At 39.9% G+C, this 19,020-nt stretch overlaps 1 protein-coding gene and 1 long non-coding RNA gene across 3 annotated transcripts in view; one reads left to right on the plus strand and one right to left on the minus strand.

Moving 5' to 3' along the window:
- LOC135216764 (uncharacterized) overlaps positions 1 to 19,020 on the minus strand; it is a 115,332-nt gene that overhangs the window by 92,491 nt on the left and 3,821 nt on the right. The window lies entirely within an intron of this gene.
- The window catches only part of LOC135216761 (nose resistant to fluoxetine protein 6-like), a 38,925-nt gene that overhangs the window by 2,042 nt on the left and 17,863 nt on the right, over positions 1 to 19,020 (plus strand). For both annotated transcript variants that reach the window (XM_064252237.1, XM_064252238.1), the window contains exons 3-8: positions 3,194 to 3,344; positions 3,835 to 4,024; positions 5,268 to 5,374; positions 12,389 to 12,480; positions 12,968 to 13,076; positions 13,238 to 13,322. In XM_064252237.1, the coding sequence (XP_064108307.1) occupies positions 3,194 to 3,344; positions 3,835 to 4,024; positions 5,268 to 5,374; positions 12,389 to 12,480; positions 12,968 to 13,076; positions 13,238 to 13,322 (734 nt within the window). The remainder of the gene's footprint in view (positions 1 to 3,193; positions 3,345 to 3,834; positions 4,025 to 5,267; positions 5,375 to 12,388; positions 12,481 to 12,967; positions 13,077 to 13,237; positions 13,323 to 19,020) is intronic.

The raw sequence follows: 19,020 nt of genomic DNA on the forward strand, positions 1-19,020 counted from the left end.
CTCTCTCTCGCTTCACAGAAAAGTATTTTCCGTTCTAGGAAATCTATAAAATATTGAAATCTAAGGACATATAGTACACGTTAGCAATATACTCTATGAACCAAACAAAAACTTCTTTCAGTTTTCTTCTGAAGATTGAAAAAGAAACCCACAAAATCACTTTGTAGCTTGTTTACTTCTAAGTATTTACATTTAGTTTTACTACACACTCAAGTACTTTCAGGCCCTATCTGTGGCCCATTTTCAAGAGATGTTTGGGATGTTAGCCTGGGTCAAGGCCCAGCAGTCTTCTGGATCTTCTTCTCGTTGAGCTGTCATTTATGTGATGGCTGTTCTGATTTCCTTGTGAGTTGCCAATCCCCTCTTGTCGCTCTGATATCCTGAGCTGATGGTCAATGGGATTAATCCTTGAGGTAAGGGTGTGGTCACCAAAAGTCTGTTGGGCAGGAAACCTAATCTCCAGGTCAGCAGGGCCAATCTTAGCTTCTTTTAATATCAAAGCTCGGCTTATGGGATCTTCTAAGGTAAAACCTTTTGTTTCCTTCTATTACTTTAATCTCTCTGATGAGTGCACCTTCTACTACCCTCCTGTGACTAATTTTGTTGCTTTTGTATATAAGCCTACTGTTTTTGAAATCCATCGTATGGTCATTTTCCCAACAATGCCTATGCTCTGGCTACAAAAGGTTGAGACTCGGGGGTGATTAGCACTCCTGCCATATTTTCTTATACTCGTTCAAACTTTACAGGAAAAAGGGTGACAATTTGGTAGATTTGGCAAAATTTTTGAGCGGCGCTGCCATTTCCTCGTGTATGGATTATTAGGGGAAGTGACCACTAAGGGTCACACCGTGGTCACAGTAATAAGAGGATTGTCTCGATTATCTGTCACCCCCCTCCATTCGTCGTACAATAGCAAAACTGGGAGATCAAAGCATTATACTACTTGGGCCTTCCTATACATTTTCCGAGTTGTTTTATACAAAATTTAATTAGGGCTATATATACACACGTATACATTATATATATATATATATATATATATATATATATATATATATATGAATAACTTGATCACGAAGTATATAAAACGTGATGCTATGTATGAATAAAGGTTTTTTTGCCACGAAGGAAAAAAATGAAAAAACAGCCAAACTCGTTTTTTCATTTTTTTCCTTCGTGGCAAAAAAACCTTTTATATATATATATATTATATATATATACTATATATATATATATATATATATATCTATATATAAACCCCAATTAAATTTTGCATGTGTGTTTATATGTGTACATATATAAGTAAATACGTTTAAACGTAAGCATACATACACATGGCATAGATTACTTTAAAAGCGAAGTCACAGTGAATAAAAGCAAATAGCTGGACAGTAGCTCGTATATCGTATATGTCCATTCTCCAGATTAACCTTAGCCTCAAGGAGGTTAATCGGTGGCCATGGGTAATCCTGAAAATGTACCTTTTTGGATTAGGATTAAATACCTCCTTTGGCAAGATGGGAGACGTGTCAACGCTGCTAATTGTAGGAAAGTCTCAACCTTCCGTAGCCAGAGTATAGCTATAGCACTCCCCTGAGAGTTAAATTGTACTGCCCTTCTATGTTCTTGGATTCTAGTCCTTATTCCCCTTCCTGATTCCCCCACATATCTGTCTCCACAATTAAAAGAAGCTAAGATTGGCCCTGCTGACCTGGAGATTAGGTTTCCTGCCCAACAGACTTTTGGTGACCACACCCTTACCTCAAGGATTAATCCCATTGACCATCAGCTCAGGATATCACAGCACAGCAACAAGAGGGGATTGGCAACTCACAAAGAAATCAGAGCAGCCATCACATAAATGACAGCTCAACGAGAAGAAGATCCAGAAGACTGCTGGGCCTTGACCCAGGCTAACATCCCAAACATCTCTTGAAAATGGGCCACAGATAGGGCCTGAAAGTACTTGAGTGTGTAGTAAAACTAAATGTAAATACTTAGAAGTAAACAAGCTACAAAGTGATTTTGTGGGTTTCCCTTTTTAAATATAATCTATGTCAAGTTCGGACACCAAGGAAAGGAATCAATTTCAAAATCCTATTTTGCGAAGAGATTTGTCGAAACAATTGGCTGTCTATATCTGTAGCTAAAATGGGTACCTAAAGTATTAGCGGTATTCAACGACAGTAATAAAGTGTACATATATTATAAGGGTACCACTTAAAATTAAGTGATACTAATAGGCACATTCATGCTTGCCATGCATGATACATTTACTATATGCGAGCGCGGTATTTTGTAAATATTTTATAAAATCATTTTGTACATTTCCTCAGAGCTCCTGAAGTAATGATTACTGTGACGACGTAAATTATCAATGATAAATTTGGTGAAATGATAAGTAGAGGGATAATAATATTGACGAAAACAAGAGCAGGAGAAGGGAAGAAGAAACAATCGGATTAACGATAACAGTATTCAAATATCTGTCTTGATATACGTACTTCCTGTATTGATGAAGGCACAATACAGAAATGGCGACAAGTCTCTTGTGAATCTGATCAATAGTGAATCACTTTCTAAGGACGACGGCTAAAATTTATCATTGCTTTAAAACATAGAATTTTTACCCATTTAATTTCACAACTGACGCGCATCCTGATGCTTTGCCTTTAAATGCCATAAAAATTTGTGAATGTTTTTTTTTTTAAGGATGATTATTTGATGAGTATACCGGCGACACCATAACGTACGGAATGTCAAAAGATTTCCAGCCGACTCATGTCTTCCATGAAGACAGAAATCTTTATGTGAAGACAAAAGCCTAACCTGACACTTTTGTTCATTTGTCTTATCCTATGTAATTGCAGGCCCACATGTAACTAAGGGTCAGAAGCTTCCCTTTTATTTTTCAGCGGAGCTATAAGGCTCATGGGTACAATCAATCTGCTTGTTATACCTGCAACCTATTATGAAAAGACTTTTATTTTACTAGCAGAAAAGGATTGGATCATAAAAGGATGTGAGTGCTGTATTTAAGATCCTATTTCCTTCACTTCCATTGTCTTTGTTATTTCATCAGGCTTGATTTTTTCTTTGAATTACTGTTGGCCTTCTAATACTCTTTAAAAAAATATCTTCAATGACCATTCTTAGTCTGCTAAGACAGCCGTTTACTCGTGTTTCACAGTGGTCGACTCCTGGGGGAAAACGTCCTCCGGGTACATGATAGGACTCATGGCTTTTCACGGCGTTTACGATGAATGCAAAAACTTCGTCTCGTCTCCCAACGCAACGGGAGAAGGTTCCTACAAAGGCAGATACTGCAATATAAATCTCAAGTGAGTACCACAGACTGGGTTTATCTTGTGCCTATCAGGACCGTCTCTCAGTGTCAATTAATATAACTAGAGAATGTCATCTGTGGCGTCTTTAGTGAATAACTAGGACATTTTTATTTCGTCAAGGTTGACACTTCAAAAGTTCCAGGTTTGCGATTTCTTGGCAGACGTTACTGTTTCTCTATTGTTACGTTACTCAAAATTAGTTACACTTGTTCACGCGGGAATGGGCGTTACGAAAATTGAGGAAGTGAAAAACCTAATGTTAAATTTACTTGTTTAAAAGTGAAATAGGATTCCTAAGAATAGCTATGTGAGACGTATGAAAGTAACGGGAAAAAATGTAATAACCGGAATGTTGGTGAAGTTCACGGAAGTTGTGCGCTGCCTCCACCATTTTCATTTTAAATTCTTATGTGGCCCGCTACAAACATTAATTTACTATAATATTAGAGCCAAGATTTCCACTATTACAGTCATTTTCTTTCAGGAAATTCCAGAGAAAAAAACTAATTTATCAAGAAAGGGAGGAACATCCTGTATTTTCACTACCGTGGGTGCACCCAGCGGAGGTTGGGTCAACCATTATAGATGTACTACTCAGCCGAACTTTGGCAAATGGAACTCAAGTCGGCTATTCCACTTGCATCCCAGATGTTTGCACTGGACTTGACCTCCAGGTGAGTTCTGCGTGAGATTAAAGTGCAATCGTTTAAGTGGAATCACTCTCTGAACACTTCACACCTGTGCGGCCCAGTCATAGCTGGCGGTAAATCTCTCTATTTTTAGGAACATTCTGTTTCTTTGTATTTTCCTGGAAAGAATGTTGCCTCAGCAAGAGCGAAGATTATGCACTTCAATTCTCATTGTTGTCTACATTCCTAATATTAAACTGTTTGATAGATAACTTAGAATTCTGACGGACATGAGCTCCCTCTCACTCTCACCACTAAATTTCGCTTGCTATTGCCTCAAAGATTTTCATTACCTGAAAGTAAATGAAGACTATAAAAGTAAGAAATATGAAATCACAGAAATCCTTATTTCCTACGATTCTTAAGTAAACAATTATGATTTCTTGTTACTAAGAACCAATGTTAATATGTCAGGCGGGTTGCATAGGATACTTATATAAAACTAGTAATGGTGCAAGTGCAAATGGCCTAAAAATCAAGAACGAACTTTGTTACTGATCCATCTGTGGGAAATTTTCCCTGATACATAACTGGGTTATGAAAGTTTATCCTCTCATGCTGGGTCTTAGGCAGGTTAAAAAGATTTGATATATGATTTATGAAATTTATGCTGCCAAGCCAAGCATTGGGGCACTTCCGGCTATTCAGAGCTTAAGAAGAGGAACCTGGAGTGATTGGACAGCAAGATAAAGCATTCCAAATATCAAAAGGGTCTAAAGGTGGAACTGGGAGAAAACTCCACTCATGCACTCAAAGTAATAGTTGGAGATCTCAGATAGCAACATTGAAGAAAGGAAGCGGGAATGGAAGTTAAAGTTTTAAAAGCAGATAAAAGATGGCTGAGGGCATTTTCAAAGCTCCTGGCTTACGAAATTATGACCAGTCGTCACTACCAATTGTAAGAAACCTTAGCAGTCTGAGGAAAGAGACAATGAGTTATAATAAGGCCCAAAGCCTTCAGAAATAACACAAGAGATTACCAAGTAAGAAAAGCTGCTGCATCCACAAACAGACACAACTTAAGGTGTATTAATACACCCAGGCATCCTATCGCACACATATCACAAACAGGTTAAATACAAGTCAAACGGCTTATTCGTGGTCCTAGCCAGTGCTTCATATGATCATCCAGCACTGACCAGATATTTACGTAGGCGATAAGTTTCTGACGTGTTTACGACATGTTTCTCTGTAGTGTGGACGTACCCTTAAGATCCCTCCTTTTCAGGAATCACTGGAAGAAGTCGTTCGGGACACGGATTTCATCCTTCAAGGAATCAACTGTCACCTGGACCTCACGTCTGACCCTTTCTCCACCGAAGATATAGTGTTTATGTAAGGATTTGATCATCATCATTTTTTCATAATTATCATCTACCCCAATTATTGTCATTGTTATTGTTAGCTGTCATATCATCTTTTACTGATGACAACTTCGCGTTGATAGAACAAAAAAAAAAAAAATTTCTCGTGTTTTACACATTTTGTCCATTTTCTAGCCTATATTATTCTTAAGATGAGGCAATTTTTTCTCGTTTCTTAAAATATTATGTCTATACTCTAGCTTAATCTTTTTTCAGAAAAAAGCAATCCTGAATATTTCTTTTTCCAAATGTGACATCTGACCAAGAGTATATTTGTGACGTTGTTTCGGGCTTTAAGCAATCGCCTCAATATTCGAGGCCGATGATATCAAAATGGACTAAAATTAATAATAACAGTTATTTTACATACACGTTCATAGCCATAAGTCCGTTGAATACATTACAGATATAAATATGACAATTTAGATTCCGCTTCATTTTTGTCACCTTCGCACATCGGAATAAATAATTAAATATTCTATCTTACATGCAAGTATTCACACAATATATTTATATATATATATATATATATATATATATATATTATATATATATATATATATATATATATATATATGTGTGTGTGTGTGTGTGTGTGTGTATACATATATATATATATATATGTATATATATATATATATATATATATATATATATATGTATATATATATATATATATATATATATATATATATATATATATATATATTATATACAGGTAGTACCTGGTTTACACCAGGCTCGACTTACGACGTTCCAAGTTTATGACACCCTTCAAATATTCATAAAAAAATTATTTTCCCGAGTTACAATGCATGCTCTGGGTTTACAATGCCAGCGACGCCGCTCCAACAGAAGAAATATGGCGTCCAAAACGGCAGAATGGTAAAAATTTGGAGGTTTTTAGATTAAAAAAAATGCAATAAAATGTAGGCTACATCATTTCAAGACACTCAGAGTAATAAAAGTAAGATTTTTCTTATGATTTTCGATGATGCCTCAGTTTACACTGATTTTCGGCTTACACGACAGTGCTAGAATGGAACCCCCATTGTATATATATATATATATATATATATATATATATATATATATAATATATATAATATATACACATATATAATTATATACATATAATACATAATATATATTATATATATATATATATATATATAATATATATATATATATATATGTGTGTGTATATATATATATGTGTATATATATATATATATATATATATATATATATATATATATATATATATATATATATATATGTGTGTTATATACAGTGGAACCTCGACATACAAAAGTCCCAACTTATGAAAAATTCAAGTTACGAAAGCAAAAGACGAAGATTTCTCTGCATACGAAAATAATTCAGGTTACGAAAGGGTGTCACTGTAAAGTCCCGAGATTCCGCCAGACCACCAAGAACAATTTTAAAACTCGCGCGCCTCTTAACTCTGTAGACTCGCCACCATCCTGCTCTCCTATTGGTCAGCATCTATCCCATCTACGTAAAGGCGTTGTTTGGCCACTTCGTTGCACCAGCATTATCGTACGCACGCGGAATTCGTTCGTTCACATATACAATTTCATTTGTTAACGTGAATTTGTGTTAGTAGTTGCTGAAGTTCACGGAAAGAAGAGGATGCTTTCTATGGAGACAAGGATGGAGATAATCAAGAAGTATGAGGCTGGCATGCGGTTGAGTGTGATCGCTAAGGAATACGGCCAAAATCCGTCGACGATAGGCACCATCCTTAAGCAGAAGGAAGCCATCAAAGCAGCTACACCTTCCAAGGGCGCGACTATTTTGTCTAACAAGAGGAGCCACGTGCATGATGAGATGGAGAGGAGGCTTCTTGTATGGATAAACGACAAAGAAATCACTGGCAATATGATAACCGAGACGGCAATCTCCCACAAGGCGAGCGCTATTTTCGGTGATCTGATTGCCCAGGCCGAAGACGACAGAGGAGAAGGGACATCGACGCCAACCCCAGACTTCAAGGCTTCTCGTGGGTGGTTTGAAAAATTCCGGAAACAGACTGGCATCCATTCGGTTGTGAGGCATGGGGAGGCTGCCAGCTCAGACACGAAAGCGGCCCAAGGCTTTATTAAGACGTTCGACGAGATGACGATCAACGAAGGCTACAAGTTCTCAGCAAGTCTTCAACTGTGACGAGACTGGCCTTTTTTGGAAAAAAAATGCCTCGTCGGATGTACATCACGGAGGAAGAGAAGAAGCTACCCGGGCATGAGCCTATGAAATACAGGCTTACACTCGCACTTTTATTCCAACGCCAGTGGGGATTGTGAAGTCAAACCCCTACTTGTTTATCATTCAGAGTACTCCTCGAGCCTTCAAGGCCCAAAAAGTGCTGAAGGAGAAGCTTCCAGTGATGTGGAGGGCTAATGTGAAAGCCTGGGTAACAAGACTTTTGTTCACCGAGTGGGTAAATCTGTGTTTCCGCCCGACAGTGAAGAAATTCCTGGAAGAGAAGTGCCTCCCTCTGAAATGTCTGCTGTTGTTGGCCAATGACCCTGCTCACCCTCCTGGCCTCGAGGAAGATATCCTAGTGGAGTATTCTTTCATCAAGGTTCTTTATCTTCCGCCTAACACCACCCCTCTCCTCCAGCCTTCAAGAAGCTGTATATGAAACATCTTTTAAAGAGATGTTTCGACATCACCAATACCAAAAACCTCACCTTGCATGAATTTTGGAAGGAGCATTTCGATATCGTCATATGCATCCAACTCATCGATCAAGCTTGGCAGGAGGTTTCGAGGCGAACCTTGAATTCTTCGTGGAGGAAACTCTGGCCTGATACCGTATCCGCCCGAGACTTCGAGGCATTCGACGTGAGCGAAGCTGATGCAGATTCAGAAACAGTTGACGATCCTGAAACTGTTTCGCAACCAGATCTTGATGAAATCGTTGCTCTCGGCAAGTCCATGGGGCTGCTCGTCGACAAGGATGACATCAATGACCTTCTCGAGGAGCACCAAGAGGAGCTTACGACGAATGACCTGAAGGAGTTGGAGACCATGCAACATAACGTCGTTCAAGAAGAGTTCCTAGCAGCGGCGAGGAGGAGGAGGAGGACCCTATGACAACGGCAGAAATTAAGGATGCTCTAGCTGCTTTTCATAAAGTGCAATCATTTATAGAAAAGAGACACCCCAAAAAGGCTTACACAGGTCGTATGCTTGCGCAGTTCGATGACGTTTGCTTGAGTCATTTCAGGAACATTGTGAAAAGCAGGCAGAAGCAATCTTCCTTGGATAGTTATTTTTATAAAGAGGCCTTTAGTAGGAATAAGCAAACAGGAAGATGCAAGTGATACGAAAAAACAGAAAGTTGAAAGTGGTGAAGAAATTGAAATTTTGTAAAGAAACATAAAGTAATAAAAAAGTAAAACAAATGTAAAAATCAAAAAAAGACAAAAAAAAAAAAAGAAATTTAATTTTTTTAAAGTTTTTTTGTAAAGTTAAGTGTTAATGTTTTCTGCTATTTAATTGTTAATGTGTTTTCGTACAGTTAGTGTTTAATGTTTGTTTCCCGCCATTTTTTTAATGTTCATAAAGTTAAGTGTTCATGTTTTCTGCCATTTGTCCTCCTCCTCTGTCACCACTTTCGGAGATTGCCTCACTCGAAAGTAAGGCTCACATTTTCCCTACATACGTATGTACGTACAGTATTTCTTGTACCATGTACACTAATACACTTTATTTACAGGTACATATAGTAGTATATGTAGTTTAAGTTAGGTATTGAATGGTCCAACTTGTTGTATTTCATTGTTTATTGGTCAATTTAGCTTTATAATAAAATTTACTGGGGTGTTTTTGTAGGGCTTGGAACGAATTAGGCAATTTGCATGTAAAATGTGGTTCAAGATACGAAAAAAATCTGGTTACGAAGGCTGCTTCGGAACGGACTAATTTCGTATCCTGAGGCACTACTGTATATATATATATATATATATATATATATATATATATTATATATATATATGTATATATATATACATATATATATATAATATATATATATATATACCTATAATATACATATATATATATGATATATTATGTAATATATACATGACAAAAATTTACATATTGTATTTAGATACTTTAAAATATCAACTACATCTTGGTATGACTTACAACCTAAGGGAATTGTATTTTATAAGTACACACACCTTGACCAGAATAGAATGTGATATATATATATATATATATATATATATATATATATATATATATATATATATATATATATATATATATATATATATATGTATATATATATATATATATATATATATATATATATATATAATGACTTACATATTGTATTTGGATACTTTAGAATATCAAGTAACAGATAAGCAACAACTTGTATTTCATTGTGTTTATTGGTCAATTTAGCTATATAACAAAATTTACTGGGGTGTTTTTGTAGGGCTTGGAACGAATTAGGCAATTTGCAAGTAAAATGTTGGTTCAAGATACGAAAAAAATCTGGTTACGAAGCCTGCTTCGGAACGGACTAATTTCGTATCCTGAGGCACTACTGTGTATATCTTATTATATCTATATATATATATATATTATATATATATATATATATATCTGAATAAATATAGATATATAATATATAAAATAAACTTAAATAATAATATGTATATATAATATATATTAATAATATATATATTATATATGTTTTAATATATACATGACAAAAAAATTTTATATATTTTATTTTGAATACTTTAAAATATCAACTACATCTTGGTTATGACTTACAACCTAGGGGCATTGTATTTTATAAGTACACACACCTTGACCAGAATTAGAATGTGATATATATATATATATATATTATATATATATATATATATATATATAAATGACTTACATGTTGTATTTGGATACTTTAGAATATCAAGTAACAGATAAGCACATTAATATCGAAGTCACTACATCTTGGTTATGACTTACAACCTACTATGAGATTCAGGGTCTCTGTAACACGGTTTTTTGGACTATGCTCCTTGTCAAAGCATCGGATGTAGCTGAAAGTTGACATATGTATATTTTACAACCACACACAAATTTTGTCAGCATTACCAATAACCTAAACCGATAGTTTTAATTTTATAGAGTAAAAATTAACTAGCCGACACCATGGCCAATGATTACGAGCGAAGAGTCGAAAAACATTCATTACGTAAGCAAGGTAAACACCTTTTGACGTAAAGTTGCCCCGCCCATCACCAACTCCATCGGCTCTGAAACCCAAAGACTTTATGAATGGCGGAACGATACATAGATGGGTGGGGTATCAGTGCTAGCGAAGTAATACTACTGTAGCAGTAGTGCCGCAACATTATAGCAGTAATATACATGAATTAAACGTTAGGCCAACTGCTTGGGATCCTTGAGGATCATTTAGCACTTCTTACAACTACTCGAGAAATTAGTTTTTTATAGCCAGAATTAAATTTTCTAATCCAACAATTCCCATGATAGCCTTCGTGTTATCCTGAATTATAAACGAGGCGAAAGTTGGTTGGAGCCTCATGAAGTCATCATTCTGACGATAATTATTGGTGAAGGTTTAAAGCCAAAATACGGTACCGGCTATTTTTTTTTTTTTCAGTAAACAGGTAGATAGCCAATAAATAAAAATTGCTTGACATTGGTATAGCAGTTATCAAAATCAAGCTTCTCTACTATGTTTTTTGAAAATTACCAACTATTCCCTACATCTTGTCATCTGATTGTGACCTATAAAGTAGACTGTGATTTCTTAGGAAACTTATTTTGGGAGTTAGACTAATATTCGAAGTGTTTTTGTATTTATTAACATATTTTGTTGGTTTGTTCATTATGACAATTATCAGTGGAGAGGTTCCAGAGTTCATAAAGGTGTACTGCTTTTTGTATTTAAATTTGTATGTCATTGTTGCCAGAGGTTTAGCCTTCGTTACGTATAGCCAATCATCCACCGAGAAAGAGGGAAGAGATGCTGTCATGAGTTACGTAACGAGTGCGTTCGAAACCTTTTCTCTGAGTAAGTTGGCCCGTCTTCAAAAAAACGTAACTTTTTACATTATAAGTACCAAATTTATTCAACCTACGTAATGCAGAATACAGTCAAAATTTATGTGTATATAATGTGTATTATTAAGCGTTATATTTATGAAAGGCATAGATAAAAAGTTATTGCGAAAAAACCGTGTTACAGAGGCCCTGAATCTCATAGTAGCGCATTGTATTTTATAAGTACACGCAACTTGACCGGAATCAGAACATGCTCCCTTTTGGGTTGAAACATAAGATTCAGGGACTTTCACTCTTAGCTATGATGTTGTTTTAGATCAAGCACAGGCTCTTGCTCCTGGAGCAACCATAATCGACCATAATAATTTATTTCGATTTTGTTATACGCATTCCTTTCAGATTCAGGTTCTGTGCTTAATCAAAAAATGATATGCACTCGTTGGGAAAACACATTCTTCGTCGTTACATTTATAAAATCTGATACATCCTACTTAAAAAAACCGTCAGCTCATTATTATTATTATTATTATTATTATTATTATTATTATTATTATTATTATTATTATTATTATTATTGATATTGTATATGTTGTTAATGATAATGATGGAATTGACTAATGTGATTATGAGTTTTTTTTGTAATGATAATGATGTCAGTCTGAATACAATATTTCTGAAGTGAGTGGGTAAACTAATTACATTAAATCAATATCTACTTTTAGCGATCTCAGGAAGCTAAATGGCCTGCTCCTTTATATCGTCTCTTGACCCTTGTGTTAATGTGATAAGAAAAAATGAATAACACCCACTACATTAGTTTCAACTGAAATGTTGAAACAAGCCTTTCGTTTGCTACAGGAGTCTTAGCCGCCCCTAATTCACTTCCTTGTCACCCAAACAGAGTCGTGCTCAGTGTCATAGCCGGCGTGATTGTTTTGGCTTCCGTGGTAGATATATACATTCAGAAATCAGGCAACAAGAGCTTGTCCAAAGGTAAGACTGACGACATGTCACGAATTTTTCATCGGTTTCTTGTGCATTTTTCTACCTCAAAAGTTATCCGATCAAGTCATGATGCTGTTACCCATTCCTACACAATGGCTGTCCTCTTTAGCTGTTGACTTTTATTACATGTTCTGCTACTAAAAAATTAGTGATTCTGTATGGTTGTTTGGTATTTGCAAAATACAAAGAGAGAGAGAGAGAGAGAGAGAGAGAGAGAGAGAGAGAGAAGAAAACATTCATTCTCTCTCTCTCTCTCTCTCTCTCTCTCTCTCTCTCTCTCTCTCTCTCTCTCTCTCTCTCTCTCTCTGTATTTTCCAAATACCAAACAACCATTCAAAATCACTGCTTTTTCAATATCAGAATATGTAATAAAAGTTAAAAAAAAATAAGGAAGACGACCACTGCGTAGGAATGGCTAACAGTATCATGACTTTTCCAACGAAGAAGCGAGTACTGAATTTAAACAACTTCACAGGTGGTCTTCGCTACCTTCTACCATTCTCTGCGTACACGAACGTCCAAAAGTTGTTCCACATGAATACGGAAACCACACCTGAGACTATCACCTGTCTTCACGGGATAAGGTAAAACCATAAGGAATGCCTGTCATTTTTCTGAAAGGACGTTTTCCTAGAAGTTATGCTAATTTACCAGATGTGACAAATGATTTCCTGGATGTGTAAAATACTGTTCTAATAAGTTTTATTGTCAGTAACAGCTTATATCAGTCCTTCTTATTCCTTAGGGTCTTGTCCATGACTTGGGTGGTATGGGCTCACCAACAAATGACAACCTTTGTTTACACTACCAACCTCTTCAGTATGTTTGACGTAAGTAGTACAAGTACAAACATCCTCTAGAATGTCTGAATATTCATTTAAAAAATAAGGTTACAGGGCCAATTTCATAAACAGGCTTAATATCAACAGTACTTGACAAGGAAACATCACAATTTTGAAGTAAATTGTATTTTTCCTAACTATACAAACCTGAGGTCCTTTACATAGGGAAAATACTTACAGCACTAGCTGGTCTGGTCGTAAGCTTTCTAACAAGGTAGTTGGGTAGTAATTGCTTGTCCGATGGTCGGGATTCCTGCCCGACTGAAGGGTAAACATTCACTTTGCTTTAGGCCCAGGAACAGAGTGAGGGGTAGCATGAGGTGGGACTATGTGTAAAGGACCTCAGGTTTGTATAGTTAGGAAAAATACAATTTACTTCAAAATAGTGATTTGTTCCGACACGTAATACAAACCCTCGGTCTTTACATAGGGAAGACTCACTTCTTGGTGGGTGGAATCTGAGTCTTGTGAACAGACTGGTGTTCGCCCGATCTTGGTTCCCTCCCTGGTCGTAAGAGCAGAGGGAGGGGTCCTAGCCTCGTCCAACTGATCAGAGTGTGCACTGCAGGATCAGTGGTCAGACCTCTGGACCAAATTCATAAGAGGGAGGCAAGCAAGAACTAGTTTCTATGCAAGAGCCGATAGAAAGTCTTGGGTTTGTCTCTCGCTGGCATCCACTTCCCCCCTTGTTAGGGAAGTGGTGGATAAATGCTTCCATCCCTAGTGAAAGGGATGGAATGGAGCTCGGTTACGTAGCTTACCTGCATTATTCATCCTGTCCAGCGTGGTGACGACCGCCACCCTCTGCCTGCAGGGAGAGGGAAGAAAAGAGTAGGAAGAGAAGCTCTTCCATTGATGCAGTCTCACAAGGATGAGATGCTATCTTGTCCGGTAAGGGAGCTGGGTAAGCTACACAACTTGTTGAGCAGCCACCATGGGTAACAAGGAAAAAATGTCCAAGGACCTGTGGGCAATATCCCAAGGGTAGAAGGAGGTGAAGGTGGTCTGGTTGGCCAAAACCCCTGCCTTCAGTACCTGTGCCACGGACAAGATCTTGTGGAATGCAAGGGTTGGACCAATACCTCTGACTTCGTGGGCTCTCGGATGAAGGGTACTGGTGTCGGCACTCCCGTCTGAAGCATACGCCTACCGGATTACCTCACGAAGCTAGAAAGAAATAGTGTTCTTGGACACTTCTTTCTTGGTAACCCTGGTGCTAACAAAGAGGCATCGACACTCAGGCCTGAGGTGATGAGTTCTCTTCAGATAACGCAGTAGTGCCCTCACAGGACAAAGCAGCATCTCATCCGCATCATCATTGGTGAAGTCTTTCAGGAAGGGGATCGTGAAGGACTCGAACCTGTCATCAGGGACTGAATGGTTCTGAGTCTTCGCTTGAAGTCCGGGACGAAATCGAGCGTCACCGATCCCCATCCCCTCGAGTGCTTAACATCGAAGGAACGACCATGAAGTTCTACTCTCTTCGCCGATGCCAGGGCCAGCAAGAAGACGGTCTTGAGGGTCAGATCCCTGTCTGACGACTCTCGGAGCGGCTCGAAGGGTCTGCGTGTCAAACTCCTAAGTACGAGAGTCACATCCCACCCCAGGGGCCTGAGTTCCCTGGGTGGGCAAGACCTCTCGAAGCTCTTCATTAGGAGCGAAATTTCCATTGAGGTGGAAAGATCGACTCCTCGCAGTTTAAGGACTAGAGCCAGGGCAGCTATGTAGCCTTTAACTGCGGAGACGGAGAGGAGCTTCTCTCGGCGAAGAAAGACGAGGAAATCCGCTACCTGCTGAAGAGTGGCTCTAAGTGGAGAGAGACCCCGTCCACGACACCAACCACAGAAGACGGACCACTTCCCCTGGTACACTGCTGCAGAGGACTGTCTGAGGTACCCAGCCATCTCTGTTGCTGCTTGGCGAGAAAAGCCTCTCGCTCGCAAGAGATGGTGGATAACCACCAGCCGTGAAGACACAGGTACTGAACTGCACGGTAGTACCGTTCCACATGTGGTTGGCACAGGAGGTTGATCAGGCAGAACGGGGGAAAGGCATGTACTAGGAGATTGTCCCACGGGTGCTGGAACGTGTCCTCTGCAGCTGCCCATGGGTCTGGCCTTATGGAGAAGAAAACCTCGAGGTTTCTGTTGCACCGGGTGGCGAACAGATCCACGACTGGATGCCCCCACAGGTTGAATAGCCTTTCAGCCAAGTCTGGGTGAAGGGACCATTCTGTCCCAATCACCTGATTCCGGTGGCTGAGCTTGTCCACCACTACATTCCTCTTGCCTGGAATGTATCTGGCTGACAGCTCTACCGAGTGAGCTACGGCCCACTCGTGCACCATTGTCAATTGGTGCAACGGGAGGGACACTAGGCCCCCCTGTTTATTGACGTATGCCACTACTGTGGTGTTGTGGCTCATCAACACCACTGAGTGTCCCATCAGTCGTTCCCGGAACTCTTGGAGTGCGAGGAATGCAGCCTTGAGTTCCAGGACATTGATGTGAAGGTGCCTGTCATGATGGTTCCACACACCTGCAACCAGCAACTCTTCCAGGTGTGCGCCCCAACCCTTGGTCGATGCGTCTGAGAACAGCAACATCTCCGGAGAGGGAGTGTGCAGGGGCACTCCTATTTCAAGGTTCCTGTCGTCTAGCCACCAGGCCAGGTCCTGCCTCACTTCTTCCGTGAGAGGAACAAGGAAGGACTGCGGATCTCGTGCCTGTGACCAACACTCCTTTAGTCTCCACTGGAGAGACTGCAGGTGAAGACGCCCGTGAAGGACTAACTTCTCCAGTGACAACAGGTGACCGATCACGACCTGCCACTGCTGAGCTGACTGTTCCCATCCAGACAGGAACCGTCTGGCTGCCTCCCAGAACCTGCTGATCCGCAAGTCTGCTGGGAGACTTGGCGTTCGAGAGAGATGTGTCCCGAGGAGGCTGCGACTCTGGACACCGTGAACGACCACAGGTCCAGCCAGGAGACTGCTTGGAAGGCTGCCATGGCAGTCACATCACCTGCCAGCAGGTGATGGAGAGGCACCCCCAGAGTTAGCCTAGCTATCTCCGGGTTAACTTGCTTGGTCGACAACGGGTCCTCCGAAGGCACGTAGAAGCGCCGCTGATGGGGTAGAGGAGGGGGAAGCAGCTTGTCCAACCTGCCGGCCCTAAGCGAGCCCTCCTGTCCGGAGACGAGAGAGTTCACCTGGCCCAGCACACCATCGGCCAAGGAAGATCAGGGCAAACCCACCGTGGTCCTGGGTTCCTCCATAGGACCCCAGAACGACTGCAACCTCGAAGGAGGTTCGAGGGTGGAAGCACCAATCCTTCCCCAAGGTCGTTGTGCTGATGAATCAGCACAATGACCTCTGCAAACGACTCTGGATCTCGGGAGTGATCGCGTCCTGAGGCGACGGACCTGACGCTCTCGCCCTGCCTACCAGCAGAGCCGGTGCACTGGGAGGACTGCAGGCAATTGCCAACCCGCGGGGGCAACCGAGCTGCAGGTCTAGTCCCGTGGTCTCCCTGGGGAGAACCACTGGACCAAGAACGGTAGTGACAGCTGCTACCAGTCAAGGGAGCCGTCCGGTCCTGGTGGGAGCAACGGTCTGGAGACTGGTAGAGTCCACTGGCGCAGTGGGAGCGTGACACTGTCCTCTCGACGCGTCATGGCACCTGACCTAGCAGACAGAAGATCCCGAGTACAACTCCAAGTCGGTGCTGCGCCCCTTCCTCTGCGCTCGACAGGTCGAACAACAAGGCGGAGCACGACACGTCCCCTGGAGGGGAAAGAGCCATACGAGGGAGCTGACTTGGAGGGAGGAATGAAGAAGACGTGTCCATAACCAGAGGAGTAGCTGGAGAGCTTTCCGACAACCCCTTGGCCGGCTTACGCACCTTCTTCCTCCTCTCGTAGTGCTCCCATTGCTCTTCCAACCACGACATACACACATTACAAGGCTCGGCCCGAGAGCAATCACACCCTCGGCACCGAGTACACAATAAATGGGGGTCCACATGTTCGGTGGACCTAAAGGCCCCACAATGACGGCCCTCCGCACCAGGGCATACCCTCCAGTTGGGCGGGACTCCCAACCATCAGACAAGCAGTTACTACCGAACTACCGTGTTAGAAAGCTTACGACCAGTCCAGCTGGCGCTGTAAGTATTTTCCTTATGTAAAGGACCGAGGGTCTGTATTACGTTTTGGAACAAATGGAAATTTCCAAATAGGTATTACTAAGTTATAAGGAAAACTTGAAGTGTCAAACCACTACATTGTTAACAATTGCCATTTAATCAGTCACAAAGGGAAACACGATAAAGACAAGTAAAATATGCGCACAAGCTTCTTGGCGCAATCGAGTTTTCTGTACAGCCACTACAGCTTATAATCAAAGCCACCGAAATAGATCTATCTTTCGGTGGTCTCGGTATAATGCTGTATGTACCCGACCCAAGAAACAGTAACCATCACCTGGTGGTGCCTGGCCTACGTATATAGTTGTCAGACGCACCATTATGGCTAACTTTAACCTTGAATTAAATAAAAACGACTGAGGGCTACAGGACTGCAATTTGGTATGTTTGGTGATTGGAGGGTGGATGATCAGCATATCAATTTACAACCCTCTAGCCTCAGTAGTTTTTAAGATCTGTGGGCTGACAGAAAGAAGCCCGGATGGACAGACAAAGCCAGCACAATAGTATTCTTTTGCAAAAAACTAAAAACAAACATAAGAAAAGTTTTTCAAGCAGAGAAATTTATGAACAATAGGAAGCTTAAGTAACTGTAATGAAGATATCTGTTCAAAAAATCGACAGATAACAGTGAAATTTCTCGACTCGCTTTTGGTAAGTTTAATTCAGCGAGATTGAAAACACAAGCTGAATAAATTTCAACACCCACCAGACTGGATAAAATGGGGAATTTTCTATCAAATCATCCCCTTCCAGATTTAATCCGTAAATAGGAGCCGATAGGTACAGTGAAGATCAAGGGGTAAAAGTAGAACAATTGGGATGGGGTGAATCATAAGGAAAACAGCTTATAGGGAGGACGCAGGCTCCAGAAAATCTTTAATAACAAAGAGAAAGAGTAGACAGACACCACAATTCCATTGCGACGAATTTCGTTGTACACCCATAACATTCTCAAGACTAACAGAGACATTAAAATGTTCATGCTAAAAAAAAAAAAAAAAAAAAACAAAAAAAAAAAAAAAAACAAGTCTTTTGACTGGCAAATGGAGTAAAGATCTTATTAATTGATAACAGTGACAAAAGCTTTGAAATTATTCCCAATAATAGACAGAATTAGCGAGAAAGAGAGAGCATAAGTTTGAGTAAAATTACTGGAAATAGGAAACGGAGCAGATAATGCACATCATCAACAACAAACGGAGGATAGTTGAACGGATAAAAAAGAAACTAGAATAGAAAGGAAGAACTTAGAAAATAAATTAATAGAAACCGAGATGAGAGAGAGGAAGAAGTAAGAAAATAAATTTCAAAAAATAATCAGAAGTTTAGGCATAGAGCCTCAAAAGCAGACGTTTTAAGCTGCATACTGCATCAAAGTTATCAAGAGTGATATGACAGACTTCTCTTAATCAGATATCATTAAGTTGGAACAAAAACGCTCTCAACCGATCTGGTTTTCCAGTGGTTGTAATATCGAG

This window comes from Macrobrachium nipponense, chromosome 6, assembly GCF_015104395.2.
Source record: "Macrobrachium nipponense isolate FS-2020 chromosome 6, ASM1510439v2, whole genome shotgun sequence".
NCBI classification, from domain to species: Eukaryota; Metazoa; Arthropoda; class Malacostraca; order Decapoda; family Palaemonidae; genus Macrobrachium; species Macrobrachium nipponense.